A 24,973-nucleotide genomic window follows, 5' to 3' on the forward strand; every position below is an offset into this window, starting at 1 on the left:
ACGCGTCGAGGAGAGATGCACTCGCGGGGAAATATATTCGGTTTGATAACAATGCAGTAAACACCTTGCTGATTCGAAACATTTTCTCGGCATCGAACGGCAAATCGCTTGGTTTCTTGGGAGATTTCAAACAGCGCGTTTTATCAGGCACAGTATTTCCTAATGACAGCCCCTAACTATCGGATCGATAATAATTCGCAATAACAGTATGCGTGTAGTATACCGCTTCATTCATTTCTCAATCAGAGCAGTCAGAAAAAGCATTGAGTGGATCTAGGGCACATTATATTTTGTAATGTCATTGCTCTAATAGTGAGAAGATATAGGGAATTGAAGGGATTGCTTCTAGTTAAAACAGTTCCGACGAAATTATACGTTTTATCTTGTAGAGCCGTTCTATTGGGTGTACTCGTGTATCACTGTGATTTTTCCCACGAGAGTGGTATTTTTTTTTGACTGAATATTTCATAAACTCTAATAATAGGGAGACGATTTAAGTAGGTAAGTGATGTTTGGATTTTTTTTTACTGGGTGAAGTTATAATTTGTTATAGGTTGTGTGAAAAGAGAATAATGTTTTGATGAGACAAATGAAAATATGAACGTATACCATTTTATTCCATTTTCAAGATTGTTCTATGAGCAAATAGTTTTGAGTTAGTTACGGTTACGCTGGATTAACAGCGTATAACTGACCTTCGATAATCCATATCAATCGTTTAATCTAACGAGCAATGTAATCATACACATTCCTTATCTTTTGTTAGACAAGTGGCTCTAATTGGTGTGTTTACTCAGAGCTATATTCACCACAGCGTTGGACATTGAGGATATTTTAATATAACGTACGCGTGAAAAATACAATGTTAGCTCAAAATACATTTTTCGAGATTGAACTAACGCAAGTAATTTATTAGTGCATGCTCTAATATTCTAAGATTATAAGCATCATTGATGTGCTCGTGTGTGGAAAGTAGAATGAGAAATGAGACCGCATGGCAAGGTGATTGGCAAAAGCGAGAAAAGAGGGTAACTTCAGCGATTTCGTTCTCTGTAATGGTAATAATGAAGTTTTACTCAACTGTTCGTTTTAAAGATTAGTTTTAGGAAGTTAAAATTTGGAGGATAATTTTGGAGAACAATTTCTTTCCCATTATCTCCTTAAAAATATGTTAGTTTTTGCTCTTCTATAAAATGGTCGGTGTTAAGTCAGACCGAACCATGTGAAATTTTCATGATTTCGAGAAAAACGAGCATGAAGTTTAGTGCTTTAAGGAGTTTTCGTTGATCATTCAAAACAATTTCGATGCGTTATTCCTACTGTGCACGTTAGTTTCCAAATTTGATGAATGTGGTGTGTAGCTTACGAAATGCTTAACCCAATGCAATCAATAACTCGAAATTTCCGATTTTGTTACTAGGTCCGCTTCAACTTAAGACCAACCATATGAGACTTGTATGGATTTCATAATCGAATCAAATCCACATTGCCTTCAAAATTATCAGACGCACTCGCTCAAAAGTTCATAAAGTTTTCTTGCTATCTCGGGTTTTTTTGAAACTTTATACATATAGTGGAGGCCACCGTGAATCAGAAATTCCTTTGTCTGATGACTAATTTTAACCACGACTGATTTTTTAACAGAGCGAATCATTGACCGTTTTTGCAAAAAATCACATCTTGAAATCTTGTTATCTGATCAAAATATGATGTACCGCAATATGTACCGCTAAGTTGGGATATCAATGAACTATTTAGGAAAAATAACATTTTAAATACTTCCTTAAAATTTTTACTCAAAATTTAAATTAATATTAAAACCTTTATAACTCAAAACATGCCCCCTTCGGTATTTTGAATACTATTTAGAAAAGCTTTTTAATTTAACAACGTTTAACATATAGTGATATGATGTAGAGTGATGTAGAGAATTTTTAAAGATTTATGCATTTTATGTCGTTAATTTAATTATGCAGAAGAGGACAAGGTGTCATCAATTATCAGTGCATTTTGGAACACAAGTTCAAATAGGTTAGATATAAACAAAAGTCTAATAAATCTATAACTATAGAAATATAGTATAGATAAAAATAGTATTTTCTCCTACGTTGTCTCGTTATCCGAAACATTGTTTGTAGAGTTGTATGGCCATGAGTGCTCTTTTGATCTCATCGGGTGTTAAGTTCTGTTTATTTATAGAGAAGGGAATGGAGAACGAACAAGTGAATTCAGGGAAGTGAAACGGGTAAAATAATAACATAATTACTTCTAAGGAAGACATATATAATATTAAGATCACGACTACTTAAGCTATAATAGTCTGACAATTACATAAATTGTTAGTTAATAAATGCTTATTATCGGTCGGCGAATGGACAATAATTCATAATGCGCATCGACAGTGCGCAAACGCCCGAATTGTAGGCAAAAAGATTGCGCTTTGGTTTGTGAGGGAAAACGAGTGGCTAGTAAAATCGAAATATCATACCCATTTTAATCGATAATTTGTAATTTTTTTAAAATATATTCATTGTTCATGGTTTAAGAAAAACATTTGCTGGATATATTTCCTGTCTAATGATATACAACATAACAAGTTGCGTAATATGCGTTTGGAATCTCTTAATAAAACGTTACATGCCTCATTTTCAATTCCGTAGTGACCCCCCTATATAGAAATCAAAGACGTAGTGTAACGTATGTGTAACGCTTTTAGAAAGAGGGGCAGATGTTGGGGTCATACACAAATAATTTCACGCTCTAAGGGGGAGGAACTGAAACACGGTGTTGCACAGAGCGTTACCTTACACTTATATTTTTATTTTTTATTATATTTTTGATTTCTTATTCCTGGTTTTCGTACTACACAAGTGGCAGCGGCGGTATTTTTGTAAGGTAAATGATTTTTGTTTGTCGAGCTGAAAATATGATCATGGTTTGTCCACTTTTTTAAATGCTCTAAATCAGCGCACCTGTGTGGAATCAGGTATTCGAATGTTTCAAAACATATAAATAAAATTGTGTTTTTCATGGTTTACAGTAGTTTTATAGTATATTTTTACGTATTCACATGTTTTCAAGGATTATAAAATCCACCTTCTATTGGTGTCAATGCACCCTTCATTTGAGCTAATCAATCCCATCATTTGAGTTTTTAATCAATCACCAGATGATTATACACTTACAAATATTTAAAAAATCATGATTGCACCAGAGCGCTCTGATGCGTACAGGTAAAAGAACAAAAGTGGCTTTCAATTAACTTAGCGCTGTGGTTCGCTGAAAAAAGTGAACCGAGGTGAAACATGCGTGTGGATTATATGTCGAATGAGATTGCACTCTTCAGTGTATTCCTCAGTGTAACAGAGTGCGGATCAGCGCGCTTCAGTGCTGGACACAGGTTTTCACAGACTTGAACCCCTAAGAGTAAAGAGAGTGAAAGACAGTGTGACTCACTCGCACCAAGATTGCTCCCAACTAGCGCACACTGGCTCTTCGTATATTCGTCGGTGATGACTGTATCCTCGGCTCCGGCATGAAACTCGCGCGCGAGTGTATCATTTCAGTGAAAATACCACCACTGCTCAGGAGTTCCGCAAGGAAGTCATTTGGGGCCTATTTTGTTTGTCATGGTCATGAATAGATTACCATCATTCTTGACCATCGCGGTAGTGCTTATATACGCGGATGATGTGAAGATTTTTCTGCCAGTGAAACACATCACTGACTGCCATCTGCTCCAGCAGGATATGGACAATTTTGAAAGAATAATGGACTGAGCGTAAACCCCGACAAATGCTCTGTTATGATCTTTACAAGGAGTGGAGGCGATCTGGCGTAGTGGTAACATCCATGCCTCTCACGCTAAAGGTCACGAGTTCAATTCTCACTCCCGACATTCTTCCTAAAATGGAAGTAAAAGTGACGAACCAGCCAAATGAGTTGAAAATCACTATAATACAGATAAAAAAAAAAAAATCTTTACAAGGAGAGTTAAGCCGATAATCTTCAACTATAGGCTGGGAAGTTTGAATCTACAACAAGTAAAGAATGTTCGAGACTTGAGCGTGACGATGAATCGATCTCTTTCGTTTAATTGAGCAAATGTCAAAGAAGCGCTGAAACTATTTGCACTAACTCGTCGCTTCGGACCGATCCGCACGCAATCCTAAAAATTTGGACCTGACAGGATTCGTTTTATCATCAGTCCCGTTTCTCTTCGTCGACTGAAGATGTTTGATTTACCCCTGAGGTACAGAAACTATAGCATGAACCGATAACCAGATTCATGCGCAAGTTCAACATGCTGCAAAATGTTTTTTCTGTAAATATGACATCTGAAGAAATTCGAAACGAGTGAGATTATATTTCAAAAACCACCTGAATGTATAAGTTATAAATTTGTATTTTCCGTTTTCTGTTTTCATGTTTATTTTTAAGAAGGGTAAGGGGCTTATAGCTTATAGTCCAAATAAATAAAGAAGCAAGGGTTTTAGTGGGTTACATGCAATGTTTCTCCAAAACACGGACTACAAAACCGAGGAGCCTGGGAAAATTGTCATTACAGGTATTAGATGCGAAAGAACTATTGCTTGTTTAGTAAATTAAACAATTAATTATTTTGGGAGCTTTCATAGCCAAATAAATGCGCATCCGTCTACTTAACTAACCTACTGGAAGCGAATGATCTTTAAGGTATAAACATCTATAACTGATAACCATTCTGTTACGAGTGGTAACAACGGAGGGGGGTTTCTTCCGGAATTATAATTTTAGAACCCGATGTTTGAGGTCCGTAAGGCGAATTATAATTTCCCTGGGAATTGCACATATGTACAAAATATTAGTTTTAAATTATACGTAGGAAACAATTATTAATAAATTGTAGTTATAAGTTCATTTCCTATTTTTACAGTTTTACTCACGTTTAGTCCCCTTAATAATTTCTTTTAATTTCAAGAGCAGGAACAATCGTTTTCTTGGTATTTACTAGGTTAGAAATTAGATTAATCTATATGTAATCCTCGATAGTATTAAGCTAGAATATAAGTTTGTTTAGGATATGTTTTGGCTTGGTTATTATAGTTGTACTCACTAGATAATAAGTATATATAATTAATTTTAAGTATTGCGAAATTTTCTTGTAAATTCTTAATTTCAACTAGCATACGTTATCGATTTGTTTATGATTCTTTTTCTCCTCTTTCACTTACCCCGACCGATGACAGACCTACCGTTCCTGTCTTATCGATCCGTCACAGGTAGGGTTGTTTTTCCTCGATCACCGAGGGACTTATTGGTGAAGATGCGCAGCCAACTAGGGATGGCTAACACATTCCATTCTTCAAGTAACTTACGGATTATTTGCCTTCCGAGGCAAACGTTATATTTGATGCTTTTGTAAGATTTCAGTCGCTATTCTGTGAGGTCTGAATGCACCGCCATCGTCGTAATCTGAATGAACAATGTCTGGCGAATATAGTAAATGGAGCAGAGCTGTTATTTCTAGCCCAGTATGTGGCCCGGCGTTATCATGTTGAGAAATTTATTTGACATACCTGATGTTTTTTTATGATTCTGATAGTTTATATTCTACGATTACATTATGTTACCTCGAGAATTATCGAGAAAATTTACATCGACAAACACGTCTTAAAATTTGGTAATTGATGTTCCAAAATGATATAACGTATCTCAACAATCATCCAACTAATAAAATGTTGTATAAATAACAATGATTGAACAATTGTACGACCCAAATTTCCTATACTACCCTAGCTAAACTCACCGATCGTCGTCGGAGGCAACGGTGCTCGCTGGTCCATTCAGCGTAGGAGAACGAGAGAAAGAGAAGATAGGACGCAAGAATTGTTGGTCCACGTTACATACATATGTATTCTGTCGATGAGAAGAGGTAGAACGTGATCATCAACAGCATCAGTGCGGACAGACAATCTTCAGCTACAGTTGCAGCAACTTGTGATCCAACAATCAGTATTATTTATTTGTGGATTTTGTGCAGAAAGCCAGCCTCGTCAAGTTTGCAATCATGGTGAGTGTCATTCGAAACGCAGAGTGTAATTGTGCCCTTACGTAAGTCATATTCGATAAATTCGATTGAGTGCTGAACGGTGTTTGGCTGGAAATCTGCCAGCGTTGTGGAGGATGGGAAGTGCGACAAAAACTCGCCGATGAAAGAGAGTACTTGCGTAACGGAGTGTGAATTAATAGTAGGAAATCCGATGAGTGTAGCCTTACCTTTCGCTCAAGGTTAAGGGTGGGAAGGCTTGAAATTACCCTTGACCTTCACGTGAAATGTTGCACACTCGCTGTCAAAGGTGATTGCGATCGCGCTCGTATTGTTGTGGTTTCTAAAAATAAGCTTGATTTTTTTTTGTATCGTCGTTGAGCCGCCCAGAGAAAGACGCGTTGCGCGTGTAGGCATTTTCTCGTTGGTAGCGATCAAACATAAAAATAAACGAAAGTTGATCCGCCAGATGTATATGATAACATATTTATGTTTTTGCGTAAAAAGTTCAAAATATGTGCGAGTGACACAATTTTATATCAGACTACGGAACAGATGTCAGAAGTGTTCCATTCGGTAATGTCAATTAAAAATTCAGTGCGTGTGGTGTTTCACTAAGATTCGTTATATTGCTTGTTTCTCATTGACAACGTTAGTTCGTTTGTCCGATTACAGTAATTATTTCTGTTATAAAGTTTGCTTCGATGAGAATCTTTACGCAATAAGTCAATTATTCGGATATGGTCTCGAAGAAACCGCGAACTTTTCTTCAAATATTGAAGCATTAATTTTAATATTTTTCATTTGTTCATCTCTGCACCATTTGTTGTCACTTTACCATTTTTTACCATTTAACGTTTACCATTTTTGCGATGAGCAAAACACATAATTTTCAGGAGAACCTCAGGATATTTTTTTCTATGTTATCGCCTATCTCTTAGTTAAATTGCGGATTCCTTTCCCATAAAACTCCTTTTCTTTTGACGAAAGCCACACGCCGAACGATTTGTCGATATCTTTAAATTCGGCGAAGGACTGGACTGCAAGGGCATACCCCATTGAAACAAAAAAAAAAACGACGGGTGGGTAATGTCGGGGACATAACCGGAGTGACGTAGGACTATACAATGGGGACAGCTTTTGTTAAATATATTTTAAATATATTGTTTTATTTTCTTCTCCTACGTGAATACCTACCTATCTACCTGAAAAATGGATTAGTTTACTGTTTACTCTTTATGAATATGTTGATGGTTCTGAAAAGAACCTTTGGTGTTGTGTTTTTGTTATCACTCGATATTCCCATCTTGTTCGGTTAAACCTTCCTGTTTAGCTATTGCGTTTGCCACTCGCCACAGCTTTCACAGTTGGAAAATTTCTTCCCATCCAGCTTGTGACATGTTGTTCAGTAAATTACATTTAATGCGACGTGCCGGAGAAACACTTTGCCACTCACTGAAACTAATTGTTGCCTTGATGAGCGCCGAACCGAAGCTGCTCTGTTCTTGATGTGGGTTTTCTAATTGTCGTGAACAGCTTTGCAAGCCAACTCGAGCACTCCGATGGCCGAAACTCTATAATCGCTGTTAGGTATACTGGTGCTCCGGCACCAATCCGTTCGGCCTAGTTACCCTTGCGGAGCAATCAGTGAATGCGACCAACAGGGAACTGGAGACCTGCACGGTTCGAGTGAGACTTTGCCTTTCCCTTAACTTGTCCTCCTTTGTTACGTCCACGATGCCGATGCCGTACAACCACACGGGTTTACGGTTTGAAAGAAAATAAGATATTTTTTTGGGGTCCGCGTGTTTTATACTCTAGCGGTACACACTCACAGGATGGAGACAAATCGGCAGACTCAGCCAGAGGGGCGAGTCCAACGAGACGAACGAATGAGCGTTAAAAGGGAGCGATGGCAAAAAAATACATTCATTACGATTTGTTCGCTCGTTGGATTCACATGCAGGCTAAAAAGGTCCTTTTCAGGATCACAAAATTATCTTCAATCTAAAGAGTTTATTGTTTTGTTATCACTCGATATCCCCATCTTGTTCGGCTAAAACTTTCTGTTTATCGATTGCATTTGCCATTTGCTTTCACAGTTGGAAAATTTCTTCCCATCCAGCTTGTGACATATTTTACAGTAAATTACATTCAATGGCACGTCGCATTACCACCACTCAGTATCGGATTGGAGGTAATTTTAACCTGTAATTGAACATTTGCGATGACAGTGGTACAGTGTCGACTTTCAATGTGGGGTCATAATTTGGACCCCGAACTCTATGTTTACAAAAATGTTCAACTAAATATGTCGCATTACAGGTCCGTCCAATTAGCTAAATGTCGAGATAAGTGTAAATTACTGTACTTTCAATCTAGAAGCAATTTAAGAATTGGTGAAAATCATAAGCTCAGAACAACTGCCAAATTCACATACTCATCAGATCCTGGCAAACAAATTATGAAAAAATCAATTTGTGTTTTATTATTATTTTGGATAATGTTTTAGAAAGCATTGAACAGTATTTCCTAAACTCTTTTTTGGAAGGTTTAATGGCCCTGAAAAGCGCCTTGTTATGGTTCCAATTTAGAAAACTTAGCACTCGTAGTTTTGAAAAAAAAACCATTTCGAACGCCCTCGATGCCGCCTTGTTCTGGATTTGCCACCAAAGCAGTTTGTATAAAGAACAAACTTTTTTCTTCTGCTACCTGATGCCGTTTTGCGATTGCGTTTTTGCCACTCGCCACTCGCTGCAACTGCCTGTTGTCTTGATTGTCCACCGAACCGAATGTGTTCTGTTCCGAATGCGGGTTTTCTTATCGTCGCGAGCAGCTTTGCCAGCTAACTCGATCACTTCGGCGGCCGAAACTATATAACGCCGGCTAGGTGGACTGGTACTAACGTGCTCGGCCTAGCTACCCTTGCGGGGAACTCCAGATCAACACGGTTCGAGCGGGATTTTGCCTTTCCTTTCATTTTCTTCCTTTACCATGTCCAGACATGGCTGTTTGGGTTGGTTTGTTGATGTGTTCTGATGCGAAACGATGTGGTGTACGGCTTGAATGAGAATGATCGTTACGGCAGCGGAGCGGGGATTTTTAAGCTGACTGGCTGGCTCGAGAATTACGCATGTGTGAGACTGCGACCAATGTTTCGTTCATTGTTTTCTTTTTCCTTTCCAATCGTGCTTCATTCTATTTCGCTGCTGCTCTGGTTGCCCGTTTTGGTCGGTACGATTTGAGGAGCACAAAATGGACCAATAAAAAATGGGCACATAGTGAATTTTGACAATGCTTGATATTTCACAATTATTCAATTATTTATCTCAAGTAAAATGAAATGTTATTCGTTATGATAGATGCGTAGATATATTTCCTATCAATTGATGCAAAAACCTTTGCGATCTATTGAGAAATGCTCGAGTTATAAGCGTTCCAAATCTTGCATTTTTTCCTACTTGTTCAGTGCCTAGATTTCCATTTCACCCCCTATATCTTCCGGTTAGACGTAGTCCTACGTCAAAAGTGATAATCTGACGGGGCTGGGTAGTTTCCCACTAAAGGGTTCTAATTGCGTCCTTTACGGGTGTAGCGGTGTGTGCTAGAGCCATGGTACAGCATATCGACCAAAATTATTTGACTTTGCAGTAGAAGTGCCTGCTTCACCAGCTGAAAGTAATGATTTTTTTGCGCTTTGGGTTGTCGAAATAACGTTATAATAAGCAAACGATACGGTTTGACCGCTTTTTTCTTCAAATGAAGAATGAATATAACACTGCAACAACAGAGGATCAACCGGACAATTTCAACTCGCATGTCTGGTATATCTTGAGAATAGAATGTCATACGAAAAAGCTCAACCAATAGAAACAAAGATAAAATATAAAATTACACTTCAATAGACGTCAACTGACCAGCCTCCATTACGACACTTCGTTTGAACCGCTCGGGCTACGCTGTACTATTAATGGAAACGTCTGAGCCATCATATACAGAAGTTTTGGCAATAATATACTTTTTTTGTGATGGTCGCCTCTGATTTTCAACATACATAAGTGTGCAAGATTAATTTTCTTCTCTCGTCTTGCATCTGGAATATGTTCCGCCTTGCTGAACGAAAAGCAATGAAACCACCGGAAGAAGACTTCTTTTAAACAAACAAAAAAATCAAAAAAATCTTGTAGCGGTCAAGTCCGACCAAAATGTACAATTCACTTTGTGCTGCTCCAGAAAAGGCAGCAGTCTATTTCTGTAGGGTCACCACCAGGTAAATTTACTGTTTCATGGTCCTAGAAGTAACGAAAGTGTCGCTTTTCAGTTCACAACGGAAGATGAAAGTTTCAGTTATTATTCACTTAAAAAAAGTTTTACTTAAAAAAAAAACTATTTGTATTGATAAAAAGGCGGGTAAGTAATGTGGGGTACATAACCGAATATATGTAGGACTACATCAAGGGCTGTCGGTTTAAATACATTGTTTTTCTATTTGTTCGAATTTTTCAAATGATAATTGACTTGTGCATGAAGTAATCTACACGGAAAATGAATTAGTTGACTGGAAAAAATAACTCTTCATGAAATTTTTGGTGATTCTGAAAAGAACCATTGGTGTTATGATTTTCGTTGGTTTCTGATGGTTTCTGAGTTTTTATTTATTTCTACACAATTCCTCAATCTTTGTGGCTTTTTCTTCTTCTTGGTTTGTTTATATTGGGGCTTTATACTTAAACGTTCATTTGCCGGAGATGTTTCGATGATGATGATGGTGTTGTCTAGTATTATAGAGGCCCTAAATTTTTCCAGTTCATTCTTAAGAAAAGGCCAATTTGTAAAAGAAAGGCCAAACTTACATCTCCCGGCCTTAAACAAGGGAGTTTGAACGTCCTCGCCGTCGCCCTCAACGACTGGTTACTAACTGGATGTCTGCCGAATCGTGGCTTCTGCTGAACAATTAAAAAATAGAGCTGAAAATTTATGCCTCCACTCGATGCAACGTGATATGTGCGAAATCGACTTTCAAATCAGAAGGGAAAAAGGATATTTCATTTCACAGAATACTTTCACTGAGCGGCTTTATTTCCAAAATAGCTCTCAGTTTCAACATATGATGTTAGCTGATCGTTATCTAGAATGTTATCAACTTCCGAACTGATTGACGGGCCATTTATACCTCCTCTATCTTGAATCTATCACTTTTTCTATCCGGAACATTGAAATGGGCCCCATATATTGAAAGGTAAGATGTAGTTCAAAGCCAAACAAATAGTGACAAAAAAGTGCCTATTTCATTTTGGCTCCAAAAAAGATAAATTAAAGCGAAAGAAATACATTTTCTAATTCATACGTCCACCTTCAGCACTCAGCATTAGCTTCAGATGCTTCGGCATGCTTTTCACTCAAGTACATCCAAGTGGGATCCATCTCTTCCCAGGCTATATGGATTTCAAATAGTTATTTTTGTAACACTAATTCTTACAACTCTGGCGTCGAGAAACACCCACAAATTCTCGATGGGGTTCAGGACCGTGCTTTGTCAAGGCAATTCCAGTGGTTTAAGCCGACAAGATCCGAGGTGGCCTTCTTGGCAATATGCCTCTGGCCGCTGTCCTGCTGAAGAAGGAAGTTCTCTTCAAGGCCCGTCTGGATCAGCGGAACCTTCAGATTTTTCCGCAAGACGTTGATATAGGAAATAGCAGTGCTTATCCCGGCTTCGTTTGCCTTGCTGATAAATGGGCGTTTCCATGTAAATTTGCTATTTATTTCCAGTGCTATGAAACGGCGAAGCTCTAAGCTGAACTGATGGTTACATGGATCTCTCAGACAGTTATCTTCGAGTGCATCTTGGCTTCGCGAACATTTTTAGTTTCAAAAGAATTTTTCAAACAGCTGTCTTGTTGATACTGTACTTCCTAGTAACAACCCGATGCAATTCACCGTATTGCATATCATGAACTACAATTTTTCAACTGACTCGGGCCGTTTGCTTAAAAACATGTCAAAATGGCAAAACATAAACATTCCAGAGGCCTTTCGATGGAACTTTTTCGAAAACATCGATGATGAGGTGGGCACTTCATATTGCCTATCAGTGTAAATTCCTGACCAAATCAAAAATTTGATGCTTCGGTGTAGCCATGGCCGATTGAATTCTATTTCAAGGCAATATCGTCATACGAGGGCCTTGTCTTTGCTATAATTGTTCTCAAAACCTTCCCAAGCAGCTGAAAATATTTAGTTCCACTCCGACACATACTTTGGTCCATCCGAACGAAACATGTCCAGTCATGGAATCGTTTGAGGGTTGGTTTGGAAAATTTTGATCCTGACCACGTCGAGTTTTGACGTATGACTATGTCTTTGATTTTTATAGAGGAGGGTGACTCTACGGAATTGAACATGAGACATCGAGTTTCACTTGTGGTGGAATGACTGTGCCAAAAGCTACAACATCGAGTCTTATTCGTTGTGTACTTATATATTATAGGGTGCAAGGATGCTCGGCAGTGTAGTGAAGTTAATCAATGCATGATTCATTGAAGCGTTTGCATTTTGTCCGCTTTTTAGGAAATCAAATTATAGGCTAATGGGTAAAATATATGCAGAATTGATGTTGGAATGTTCTTCAAACAATTCTAACAATTTTTTATTCACACAAAGCGAAATGCGATGTGTATCTATTTGCCAACAGCAGACAAATGACAGAATCAATGGAACGGAGACAAACTGGGAAATTGGTTACACCATATTACTATGTTTCGATGTTAGCATGGTTTATATAATTGAATGTTGATCGAAATTTTGTTCAAATGATGTTCAAATGTAGTCCCTGTTCCGTGCCCAATGCGCATTTTTATCGTGTTGCTTTGCTAATGACATTTTATGCGAATGTGATCAAGGATATCATAATAACAAACTAGTTGTTGGGTTATGCAGCCATTGCATGTCAAACCGATATAGTGGTTCTCAGATTTTCGTGAAAAGTAGTAATTTAGTTCTTTATCTTATTTTTTTATTTTTTCATTAGGGTGACCATTTTCATTTTTGGGTGGTCATAAAAATCAACTTTTTGCATTTTTGGAAAATGGGGAAAAATGATTTTTTGTACCATTGGTTGAAAAATCATAACTTAAGAGCAAAACATAACGACTCTTTGAATTTTAGCTATGCTTTGTAAAAAAACTTCAGCCTTCAAAAAAAAAAAATATATATATAACAAAATATAGCGCCCTTGGTCTCGAGACCGTGTAAACTATGAAAAACAAAAACAATCAATAATTACAAAAATCAAATCCAATTTCTTCGCAAGTACAGGAAAACCTCTTTTTGTGCGTTTTTTTTGTGTGAGATTTTTTTTGTGCGATTTTCTTATGCGATTTTTATTCTTGTGCGGTTTTTTTGTGCGGTATATGAAAAGAGGTATATTTGACGCAGTTATCGTCCATTTAGTTTTTTTCGATGTTTGATATTTAATCGCACTACATAGGAATTTTGCCTGCAAATTATCTGAAATCTGAGAACCACTATATTGGTTTGGCATGAAATGGCTGTATGTAGAAAGAAAAGTATGATTTCTTCTCAACACGCTTGTACAGTTTGAAGGCGTTGCTTTCGTTCAGTTTGTTTTGAGTAGTGGAAGTATGGTGTCGTTTTCTGGTGCTTTGTTAATCCAAACCTGCTGTAATCGAATATTTAACTGCTGAGGAAGTGAGTCCTAGAGAGATCCATCGTTGTTTACAGTATGTTTATTGTGACGATACTGTTGATAGGTTCACTGTGAATCGATGGGTAATAACATTTCGTGATTGCCAACCTGGAGAAGCCTTTACTGTTGACAAAACACGCAGCGGACGTCCAATCACTGTCTCAGACGATAATCGTCGTAAACTCGTTGAAGTTTTGATTCAAAATGACCTGTGAATCACTCAACAGCGTATTGCTAATCAAATTGGAATATTCATGAAACGTGTTGGCTTCATTATTGAACAATTGAGATACCGTAGAATTTGTGTACGGTGGGTACCTGGAAAGCCTCAAGTTTTAACCAATTCCACAATCTCTGTATTCTCCCGACCTTGCGCCTTGCGATTATCTTCCTCTACTAAGGGTACCCTTAAGTTGTAGTTATAACAGCTCGGACAATGACGAGGAGACGGTTATCGTGACCTGGATTCGAGAAAGTCGAGAAAATACAGGGTCTTTCAGATTAAACGCTCACGCTTCATTTTTGAAAAACGAAAATAAAGCTTATTTTAGAACATTATCGATTTGACCAACCCTTTTTTCGATAACGCGTTTAAACGGTGAACAAAATTCTTCATGCACAACTCTAACATTACGACTTCGATGCTGTTGAAAATCCGAGTTATTTCTTCTTTAAGTTCCTTCAAATTTTGTGGTTTATTAACATAGCAACGGTCCTTCACGTACCCCCAGAGGAAGTAACGACGAGAAATATATCGGGTTGGGGAAAAAGAAATGTCGTATATTGTCAATATATGGCAACACTTAAACATATCTTGTGTTGTACTTATTGCATCGGGTCATACTATACGGCTATTTAAAGACGACAATCTGTGCTACAAGTGTATTTTTGACAGTGTTGTGATTGTCCTTTTCAGTCTCAAGTTATAGCGTGTCAAAGATGGAGTCCACCAAGCAAGAAATTCGCCATATTTTACATTTTCACTACCTGCGAGGTAAAACTGCAACGAAGGCGGCCGAAAAAAATCGTGTAGTTTATGGACCCGATACTGTAACGATTCGCACAGCACAGCGTTGGTTTGATCGATTTCGTTCTGGTGCAGTTGGCTGTCGAAGATACACCCCGTACTGGTAGGCCAATCGTCGTGGAAACCGATAAAATCGTTGAAATCATCCAAGTAGACCGACATGTGAGCACTCGCTCGATTGGCCAGGAACTGGATATAGACCATAAAACCGTTTGGAGCCATTTGCAGAAGATTGGATTCCAAAAAAAACTGGATGTATGGGTGCCACACGAGTTGACGCAAAAAAATCTTTTAGACCGAATCAACGCCTGCGATGCACTGCTGAAATGGAACGAACTCGACCCATTTTTGAAGAAGATGGTGACTGGTGATGAAAAGTGGATCACGTACGACAACATAAAACGAATAAAGTCGTGGTCGAAGTGCGGTGAGCCGGCCCAAACCATCGCCAAGCCCGGATTGACGGCCAGGAAGGTTTTGCTGTGTGTTTGGTGGGATTGGAAGGGAATCATCCACTATGAACTGCTCAACCATGGCCAGACCCTCAACCCGGTTCTCTACTGTGAGCAGCTTTGAAGCAGGCGATTGACCAGAAACGACCAGAAATGATCAATAGGAATGGTGTTGTTTTCCACCAGGACAACGCTCGGCCTCACACATCTTTGATGACCCGACAGAAGCTACGGGGCTCGGATGGGATGTCCTATTGCACCCACCGTATAATCCGGACCTGGCTCCAAGCGATTATCATCTCTTCCGGCCCATGCAAAACGCTCTTGGTGATACTAAGCTGGCCTCAAAAGAGGCTTGCGAAAACTAGCTGTCTGATTTTTTTGCAAATAAGGAGGGGTGGTTTATAAGGGGGGGAATATAAAGTTCCCTTCTTAATGACAACAAGTTTGCGAACAAAACGGCGCATATTTGACTTAAGTATGTTAAATAAAGCGTCAAATTTCGATCAGAAATACGACATTTCTTTTTCCTCAACCCTATATAAGAGTAGAGTATATCTCGTGAAAAGAAAAATTAAGCGAATGATGCGATTATCTCATTATATTGCTTCATTCTGTTTTGACTGGTTTTCGCTCATTCCGTGTTATGTGACATAATATACTGCCATAAAAATACCTCTCAAATTTTCATTCGGAGTAGCATATGTTGTGTTATTAAAATGTAAAACATGACAAATGCCGTCACTTAGATAATGCAAAAGGGAAAATAATATGTCGTGAATTCTTCCGTGGATTGTGACTTTGACAAATGTTTTTGTTTGTTAGAGAATATCAGAATTAGTGTTGAGGATGTTCAGAGCATGGGAATTTTGCCTACTATGGTACGGGCTGTATCTTTAGATAGCACACAAATTGTATGATTCTAAAAAAACCTCTACCGTAAATGAATGATACAGTCGGTAGATATCTACAGCATCCGCGCGACGATATCGTAATTGTATGATAATGCGTGGTTACTGATGATGAATAATATTTTCAGATTTATGTTTTCAAAGCGAATCATTTTTATCACTCAACCATTAGTTAATCTAAATATTATTTTGGATGTGCTTTTATGAGCATTTATTGAATTTTTTTGTGTGTTGCGCTGAAACATAGAATGTGAGCCAAAACAATAAGTGTGATTTCGTGAAAACCATCACAAGCTTAATTTTTTTTCGCTTTTCTCATGAGGGGTGCTCTCATTCAGAAGACATTTGTGCACGTTCCCACGAACGAGGGCTATTAAATGCTTCAAGTACACCTAAAAATAAACGGCGGTGATACGTTTCACTAGTAGGACGCCGATACAGAATAATTATTTAGAATGAAGGATTCTGACTCGATGCGGGCCGTCGAGAATTGTTTCGTTGTTTACACGATTGGAATTAATATTTAAGTTCAACATTATTGCATAGAATTTTCGCCGTTTGATTCCACTTTCTCCTTCAAAGGCCAAGATGTTTTTTAATTCTCCCCAATGCAATGAAAGCCCATTTGTGCATTTCCACAAAACACCGTTTACAGTACTCATGAATAGAACATCGTATACCTACAAAACTCATCCGGTTTTGTTTCATCCCTCGTCATAAATCGTCGTGTCACTCATCGACCTTGATTGCACAAATGTGCCGGTGACAATGTCAAACGGGCCAACGATGCTCATTACATGACTACAATGCAAATTCATCACATTCGCATGTCCGCCTGTTAGCTATTCATGTGCCACCAGATGGCGATGGAGCATGAGAACAAATTGAAGGAAAAGACAGCTGTTGGCAGTGGCGTTAGTGCATCCACCCCTCAGACGCCTGATGAAACCGTAAGTTGCATGAAGCCAGCGCAGAAAATAGACTGTAGTGTAATTGATTATGTTAATGCTTCGGTTTTCATGCAACTTGCTTCTTGCAACGGGGCGTAAATGATGTATAAATGTTCAGTTCTATATTTATAGCCTCACCTTCTAAAATTGCACTCGACAATAGAATTAGAAAATCAAAGAATCACGGAAGATGTATTATATTAAAATCTTGAAAAAAAAATTAAAACACTAAAACAACAATTCTAACTTTGCTCCACTAATTTGTTTTGTTCAGTGTGATTTTCGCATAAGAATTAGCTATTCTATGACATAAGCGGATATTTGACACTCAACTGATCATATTTGCAAGCTAACATCATCGTATCGAATTTTCGAGGGGTAATTACGCGATAGTAAGGCCATTTTTCATTCCAGATGCGTGACGCCAACGTGCCAATTATCTGGGTTCTCGGCGGACCAGGTTGTGGCAAAGGCACGCAGTGCGAAAAGATCGTCTCCAAGTACAACTTTTCCCACTTCAGCACTGGCGATCTGCTGCGCGATGAGGTTGCCTCTGGCTCGGATAAGGGCAAGGAACTGCAGGAAATGATGAAGAAGGGTATGCTGGTGCCGAACGAGACCGTGCTGAAGCTGCTTGAGGCTGCCATGACGAAGGTTGTGGGCAGTACCGTTGGTTTTCTGATTGATGGGTGAGTGAGGTGCATAAACTAGTTTTTTTAGTTTCTCATAGCTTGACGCTACTTCCAGATACCCTCGTGAGCCATCCCAGGGAGTGGATTTCGAGAAACTCATCGCCCCGGTGGATATCATTCTATACTTTGAGTGCTCAAACGTAAGTGGTATTCAATCTTTGTATGCCAATATAACAGTACTTATGATCCAAAATTTGGCCATGTCATGAACATACTGCACATAGTTATCCAGGTATGGGTCCAGAATATACTTCATCTTGTATTGCACACCTTGGCCATCTTTCTCCACAATAGAACACAAGCTGATAATCCGGTACCGCTCATAGTTGTACGCCCTTATTTTGTCCTTTATCGTCTTTGCTATTTTCTGACACAATTCGAGGTTTTTGTCTGGATTGTACACCCACTTGAGCAGATCCCCGTCCTCGTTCCGGATGATAAACTGTTGTCGGATGACCTTCTGCATCATGGTTTTCAATCGGTTCACACTGTACGGGGGAATTGCAATCGTTGTTTTTTCTTCTTCCTTGTTGATGTAGGCGTTCATATCCTTTGAAACTTCCTTATAATTGCACTTGCGGTTCCCCAGTGCTGCGATTAAGGACTCAGAGAACCGCATCGGTTTGGGTTCTTCTTTGGAGGCCGCCCTGAGGAGTAATATCGTGTATATCACCACCGCCTCACGCAACAAGACCAGGTGAAGAAGGCTCATCAACACTTACTGTTTTCCGCTGCTGATCTTCAGCGAACCCCAAACTGCCATCGATGCGGGTAACATTTTATATTATCACACACCAGCTGTGCTGATACTAAATACACTGCAATTATTGATTTTTCCGCGAACCGCGAACAGCAGCTGTTTGTGCATGCAAGTTCAAAACCGAAATGATGCACCGATTTCACCTTTTCGGGCAGTGAGGTCGAAATTCAGCCCCAATTAGTATGTGACACACGTTTCGTGCTAGGCTTGATTGGCCGACAGGTCGGGTGGAGGCTTCGATACATGTGGCAACATGAATACTTTCCAAGGATAGGTGTGAAAGACGGTAATGCCATACAATCGATGCAGTACCTTTTTTGGGTTACGGTTTATCGACATTAGCCCTGATGTTTTTTGAAAGTGGAAGAATAAGGATTGGTGAGGATTGTGATTGTGAGCGGCATTCGTTCTGGGAGAATGCTTCACTCGTTTCGGTGACCATGTATGGCTGAAACTAGATTTTAAAATTTATGGCTATACATATATTCGTTCCATTTTCTAAGTAAGAAATGTATGAACCATGAAGTTATGACTATGACAGGTGAATGATGAGGGGAACAATGGTTGAATTTCCATTTTAATTTGTAGCTCAGAAAATTCTATTGATTTGCGCTGGTACATGTTCGAAAATGCCACTCATACCCCAGGCTGTTTGTTATTCATGAAACTCATCGGATTTTTTATTTCTATTTCACCATCTTTGAACGAGATACCACACAGACTATTCAGACATCCTTAATCATATCTTTAAAAACTAGTCTTGCAGTGGTGTCAACGAGAACACTTGCTTTAGCTGCATGGTGCGTCAATCAAAATTATGAAATTATTCTCGAAATATCACTTGTTACTTTTCAATTCGGTGGCATACTGATTTTCAGATTCATGTTAATGTACTCGATTCATAAAAAAAACAGTCATGCAATGCGTGTTTGTTTTGTGGTTTATTTTTTTAGAAAATTTCAGATAATAAATAGTCCTCCGACATCGTCTACCATTTGCAGTTGATTTCAGAGCATTCATTCTAGTGTGAGATGTTTTTCAACAGAGGCCTAAGGCGCCTAAGTACAAAAATTACTAAATTACTAATTGAACTCTAAAAGAGTTCACTGAACTTTGGCCCGAATCAACGAACTTAATGAATAAGATTCGGGCACAAAGTAGATGGAGAAAAACACTAGTGATTATCTCTCTGGTCAAGAATGTTCTGACTGTCTAGTCAGGTGTTCATTTATAAGCTAAAATTACCATCTTTACAAATTCAATTAATTGAAAAAACACGAACTTGCTGTTTTTATCATATCCCAGAGTATTCAGGAAAAAAGTACTATTCTAGACTCGCAAAAATCAAGAGCAAATTTGCCAGACATTTCACTAATTTTTTTCCCAACCTTTTTGGTTTTATCCGATTACAATTCAAACTACCGACGGAGTCGTTTTGACTATTATCGGAAATGTAAATACTAACGCAACAGACAGAGCAACCTGGTGATTACGTCTAGTTATGCGAACAAATGTTCACTGGAACGATTGATTGTCCGCATAAATAGACATAAGCGTTTTCTAAATGGAAAAAAATATGTTTTAATCCGCAAAATCTCCTAGGCCCTCTTTTTGCCGATAGTATTCTTCAACTGGACGGATTATTTCATTGGAATTTTGTATGGTTACGCTTGTAGGCAAAAAAAAAACAAGAAAATTGTGTTTTCCCAACATTAATGGTGTTGGTGATTACGACTCATATGCAAACATGGGCAGTATAGGCTAGTGCTGCAAATTATCAAATCATTCATTTGAATTTGAACAAACAATTATCATCAGGTCTATGATACAAGGTGCAACTGTTTGAAGACTAAGTTTAATAGAGGGGCGTTATATGAAAGCAGAATGGCGGTAAAGGGAAGAGGGAATGTTGACTTGAGCGGGAGCGAACAGTTGATCACGAGCGTCTGAAATTATGCATTCTCTCAATAATTTTAGTGATATTCGAGAATCCTCAGCAGCCTGACCCCAAAATGGCTTGAACGGATTGGCTCACCTGGCAGTATACTTCTAAGCGCCTTGCTGTGCAACTTTTAAAAACTGGAAGTGGAATTTATCTGTGATATAACCACAAGGTGGACGTAGGACTACCGTTGGTTTAGCAATCAATAACTAACGAGCATATTGCTGTTAGATATTTTTTCTTTCGAATAAAGTGTTTATCATACTCAACAACTGCTTTCATTAATGTGATTTTTCGATATGGTGAAATACCCACTACACCATATCAAACATTTCTACACTATCAAATCCATAGTCAATGGTACCCATTTATACCTCGATTTTCGCCAAATGCGAAGTTCAATTCGAAATGAAATTGCAAGAGAAAAGCATAATGCATAGTCGTGTGAGCATGACCTTCCGCATGTCACATCGCAAAACAATTAAAAGGATTACCGTGCTGGTGCCAGCTTATATACGGATTTGTGTGATTTCAATAGCCTTTTTTCAAAGCTATTTTTAAGCTATTGAAAGAAGTTCTCGGGCCAATAATTAACAATCATATAACTCTTGGACATTTTGTCTTCCGAATGAAATGATAATCATACCACTCCGCTCAGCCGGCAAAGAGGTATTAACGTTCAGAACCTTGCACTCCAAGGGTCCCCTTTTCGTTTCTGAAAATTTGAACTTACACCCCGGTATAGAAATGAAAGTCGTTAAATCTGTCGTGGTTCATCATTTGGATCGAGCCACCGTAGCGATTTAGGAACTACATAAAAGCCGTCCCGCTTAGTGTGATTTATCTCATTTATCACATTCCATTATCATTTTATTTATTTCACAAATACAACTGGCAACATTTGCCCTAATGTTAGTTACTTAAGTACTATTATCTTAATCTATTTCTACAAAACCTACAAAAACTATTACATTAGAAGTTTCACATTATGTTAGAGCAACAACATACCATTTTTTGAGGGACGAACGATAGAGATGACAGTCAAAACAGGAGCTACAACGGTTAAACACACGGCACATGCTAGTCAAAGGTTCGTGGTATCCGTGATTTATTCGTGTTGAGGAGAGGTACAGAAAATTACGAGAATGCAAATTACGACGATTAACATTAAAATTGATTGACTGGAGGAGCTCAGGACAGTCGATGTTCGAAGTGATGAGGTCCGAAGTAAATATGGCCTTGGCAACGTTTCTTCGTGGAACTAATGAGTCGAGTCCTATTAGCTTGCATCGATCCTCGTAACTAGGGAGATTTATCGGATCATTCCATGGTAAATTTCGTAGTGCGAATCGGATGAATTTTCGCTGGATCGACTCAATTCGCTGAACACTATGTTGGTAGTAAGGCGACCACACCACACAAGCATACTCTAGAATCGAGCGAACTAACGAGTCTTGATGCAGTGCACGTCCTTAAACCGCTTTGTGACGCGGAAGATAAATCCAAGGATGGATGCTTTAGAGATGATGTAGGATACGTGATCGCGGAAGGTTAGTTTCGAATCCAGCATAACGCCGAGGTCTTTAATAGTGCTAACACGATCCAATTGAACACCATGTAGCTTATATTCGAAGCTTATCGAGCCCCCGTGGTGGCTTTTTTATCCCTTTTTTTATTTTAGGCTCATTAGCATTTTAGCTGTATCAGAGCCGAATTTTAATCGTGTACATGTCACATATTTATCATATCTATAATTAGCACATTACACAGTTGCCATTTTTCGCCGTTAGAGTATTCCCTCTTATTGCAAATGGTACACATTTACACAGTAGCCATTTAGGCGAAAGAGTTTTCTATCTGTTCTTCCATTATCCACAGTTAAGACTGGACAGCGGAAACAGTCGTTGATCCATTGTTGAGTTATTTATAGAACAGCAGCCCGATGTTTCTGCAGAGCAGAGCAGTTGTATGGATGAATCGATCTTATTTCGACCGTGGATCGATCTCCATCGCTGATGATTGTTGCGTGGACGTAGTTATTCTGTTACAACACAAAGATGGTCAATGGGGGCCCTGAGTTTTGAACTCACGATCGATCGCTTACCCGTGGCGGCTTGTCATTGAAAAATCCACGCCGGAGAGATCTTACATGTTATGGTTTCTTTCTCGATTTAACGTTGAATCGGAAGAAAAGAATAAGTACAAAGCCTCAATAAAACAAATCAAGAAGAAGAAGAAGTCCCACGTTTCTATGTCCACGTCATTACCCACCGTCTTTTTCGACATGAATATTTCTGTGACCTGCCTGGGGCCTGAACCACACGCAAGATTCTGAACAAAACAGATTTGAAATCAACAATTTTCAGCTTTCCTTAATGTTTTCCATCGTTATCAAACACTCATGTTAATAAATAGTAACATACAACTTTTTAAATGTAATTTTTTCATTTAATTTTTAAACCAAAATTTGGAGCGATTGCTAAAAATTGCCTAGATTTATGTAAAAAAAAGTAATTGTTCTGAACTCAAATCTTAACACTGAAATATGACAAGATTGACGTCGATTGACTTGACACACAAAACATTCAAATCGATAAGTCTGCGAAGTTTAAATTAGAAATTAGCTATTTTCAAATCTCAGCAGTATGTAAGTTTTTCCGAAGAAGGTCATTAGGAGTTATCTAACTTCGGTTAGTTTTAATATTAATTTGTACACACCATCCACAGAAATTAGAATCTCGACCGTTCTTTTTTCTCAGGAAACACTGGTTGCTAGAATCCTGCACCGAGCGGCGCAATCGGCTACGGTTCGTGCTGATGACAACGAGGAAACGCTCAAAACTCGCATCGCTACTTTCCGTGAGAACACCGAGAAGATCCTGGTTCAATACCCGCAACAGTTGAGAAGGGTACGCGATTCGACTATTCCAAGAATCGAGCAGTGTGCGCTATACATTTATCTGTTTTGCAGATCAACGCGGAACGAGCTCCCGAGGAGATTTTCGCCGATGTTGAAAAATCCATTGACGAGCTGCTGGCCAAAAAGGGCAAAAAGGCCTAGGTTTCATTTCGGGGAATAAACGACACTAACACGGGTGCTGCTGAAACACAATTTTGAAGCTTAAAATAATTCAATAAAACTATTTTCTGTATTCAAAATTCTCTGGGTTAGAGCGATTTCAGCTACCACTGCAACCATCGATTACGCTTTCTAAGGGTGAACTGTTCCAAAGGGGAACGGCTGCCGACAAAGTCACGACTATAACAATAACTTTTTAGCGTAGCAAAATATTAGTGGAAAAAATACGAATTATTAATTATTTATTATTCTGGCTCTATATGTAATTTATAACGTTCATTAAGGTTAAAAAACAACCAAAGATTCTATATTTATGTATCTTAGTAGATTTAATAAACTGTTCAAACGCATCACACTTTATTTTTACTACACATTAAACCTCCTTCCAAAGACAATTAGATTGTTCGGACGATTTACTGAACATTTTCTTCTTAAATTCGCAACGTTCCTCGGTGGTCCAGAAGTGTGTAGCTCGCATACAAATCGTCTTGGAACATTACATTTGCTAATTGTCCACATGTTAAGGTTAGTGAGGGTAATGCATCTAGACTGGTGACTTTTCCTGTGAATTTGAGTGACAGTAACAACTTGCTTGTAAATATCAACAAGTGAAAACATGTGAATCACCTGGGATGTCCGGGAGCCCAAGCTCGATACAGAAAGCATTCCAATGGCTCATTGGCGGAGGTAAAAAACTTGTTTCCCTGCGCTTCGGATAATCCAACGTAGACCTCTTCGATAGCGTTGGTTGTATTTTTCAGAGTGTTATTGCAGGCAAACAGCTTCGACAACATGTTGGTCCTTGTTTCACTGGCAACGTGCGCCAAACTGCCACCCTTCGAGGAGCATTCGTTCTGTGCTAGCGAATAGTTTAGTTTGCGATCTTCTAGAATGAACATCCCGACAGATCCAACGCAGGTAGCATTTCCTGAGGCTGAGCAGATACATATTAAAAATGCAGAACGAAAATACAAAAAAACAGACATTTACGTAGAGTCCTAGTGTACAAACTGTAATAGTCGAATCGGGTATCGTTTACGATTGATGACATGTTCTGAAATTCAGGGCACTCTAGGATTTCACAATTGTAGAATTCTTTTGGATCGGCGGACGTGTTAGGATCTCTCGGTAGCACTTCGGCTTTGGTTCTGCTAGTTTTACCCACATCGTACCAGTTTGTATGGTTCCGGCTTTTCGGTGCGAAATTGAATGCCAATCCGTGTTTTTGTCGAGCATATTTGGCACAATCTCGGGCGGAGCGAAAATTCGCTAATCCTATCACAGTCTGATTTGACCGCTGACAGTGCCGCAGAGCATAAAAGCGATGCTTAATACGGTCACGGTGGAGAGAGCAGATTTGAGATGGAATAATTGGACTGAGAGATATCACGCAGCAGATCAGTCCGAAAAGTTGCTTCATGATTCAA

The 24,973-nt window shown here is 38.7% G+C and overlaps 3 protein-coding genes across 5 annotated transcripts; 1 reads left to right on the forward strand and 2 right to left on the reverse strand.

Moving 5' to 3' along the window:
• On the forward strand, positions 1 to 23,896 carry LOC129775974 (adenylate kinase isoenzyme 1). 2 transcript variants are annotated; one of them, XM_055781278.1, is made up of 7 exons: positions 1 to 501; positions 5,779 to 6,052; positions 16,966 to 17,073; positions 17,488 to 17,762; positions 17,821 to 17,905; positions 23,227 to 23,376; positions 23,439 to 23,896. In XM_055781278.1, exons 2-7 carry the CDS (start codon positions 6,050 to 6,052, stop codon positions 23,526 to 23,528), a joined length of 711 nt encoding a protein of 236 aa, XP_055637253.1. In that variant the 5' UTR covers positions 1 to 501; positions 5,779 to 6,049; the 3' UTR covers positions 23,529 to 23,896. The 2 variants fall into 2 exon arrangements, with proteins under 2 accessions (XP_055637253.1, XP_055637254.1); XM_055781279.1 differs by lacking the exon at positions 16,966 to 17,073 and having other exon boundaries at positions 8 to 501.
• Positions 17,280 to 18,637, reverse strand: LOC129775975 (dynein light chain Tctex-type protein 2-like). Its single transcript, XM_055781280.1, has 2 exons — positions 18,488 to 18,637; positions 17,280 to 18,412 (listed from the first exon to the last, which is right to left on the reverse strand). Exons 1-2 carry the CDS (start codon positions 18,541 to 18,543, stop codon positions 17,917 to 17,919), a joined length of 552 nt encoding a protein of 183 aa, XP_055637255.1. The 5' UTR covers positions 18,544 to 18,637; the 3' UTR covers positions 17,280 to 17,916.
• LOC129775973 (uncharacterized) lies at positions 23,890 to 24,973 on the reverse strand. Of its 2 annotated transcripts, none has more exons than XM_055781277.1 (3): positions 24,537 to 24,973; positions 24,174 to 24,480; positions 23,890 to 24,108 (listed from the first exon to the last, which is right to left on the reverse strand). In XM_055781277.1, the coding sequence occupies exons 1-3, from the start codon at positions 24,964 to 24,966 to the stop codon at positions 23,913 to 23,915; spliced, it is 933 nt and encodes a 310-aa protein (XP_055637252.1). In that variant the 5' UTR covers positions 24,967 to 24,973; the 3' UTR covers positions 23,890 to 23,912. The 2 variants fall into 2 exon arrangements, with proteins under 2 accessions (XP_055637252.1, XP_055637251.1); XM_055781276.1 differs by having other exon boundaries at positions 24,531 to 24,973.

Source organism: Toxorhynchites rutilus, chromosome 3, assembly GCF_029784135.1.
Source record: "Toxorhynchites rutilus septentrionalis strain SRP chromosome 3, ASM2978413v1, whole genome shotgun sequence".
NCBI lineage: Eukaryota > Metazoa > Arthropoda > Insecta > Diptera > Culicidae > Toxorhynchites > Toxorhynchites rutilus.

What these genes read in the sequence shown, in the direction of transcription:
- LOC129775973 (XM_055781276.1), bottom strand. Translation starts at nt 24,966, where the DNA reads ATGAAGCAACTTTTCGGACTGATCTGCTGCGTGATATCTCTCAGTCCA. An exon ending in CACTAGGACTCTACGTAAAT is followed by an intron (nt 24,481 to 24,530) that starts GTCTGTTTTTTT and finishes GTATCTGCTCAG; the next exon opens with CCTCAGGAAATGCTACCTGC. An exon ending in TGGGCTCCCGGACATCCCAG is followed by an intron (nt 24,109 to 24,173) that starts GTGATTCACATG and finishes TCAAATTCACAG; the next exon opens with GAAAAGTCACCAGTCTAGAT.
- LOC129775975 (XM_055781280.1), bottom strand. Translation starts at nt 18,543, where the DNA reads ATGTTACCCGCATCGATGGCAGTTTGGGGTTCGCTGAAGATCAGCAGC. An exon ending in AAGATCAGCAGCGGAAAACA is followed by an intron (nt 18,413 to 18,487) that starts GTAAGTGTTGAT and finishes ATTACTCCTCAG; the next exon opens with GGCGGCCTCCAAAGAAGAAC.
- LOC129775974 (XM_055781278.1), top strand. An exon ending in GTTGGTTTTCTGATTGATGG is followed by an intron (nt 17,763 to 17,820) that starts GTGAGTGAGGTG and finishes CGCTACTTCCAG; the next exon opens with ATACCCTCGTGAGCCATCCC. An exon ending in TATACTTTGAGTGCTCAAAC is followed by an intron (nt 17,906 to 23,226) that starts GTAAGTGGTATT and finishes CTTTTTTCTCAG; the next exon opens with GAAACACTGGTTGCTAGAAT.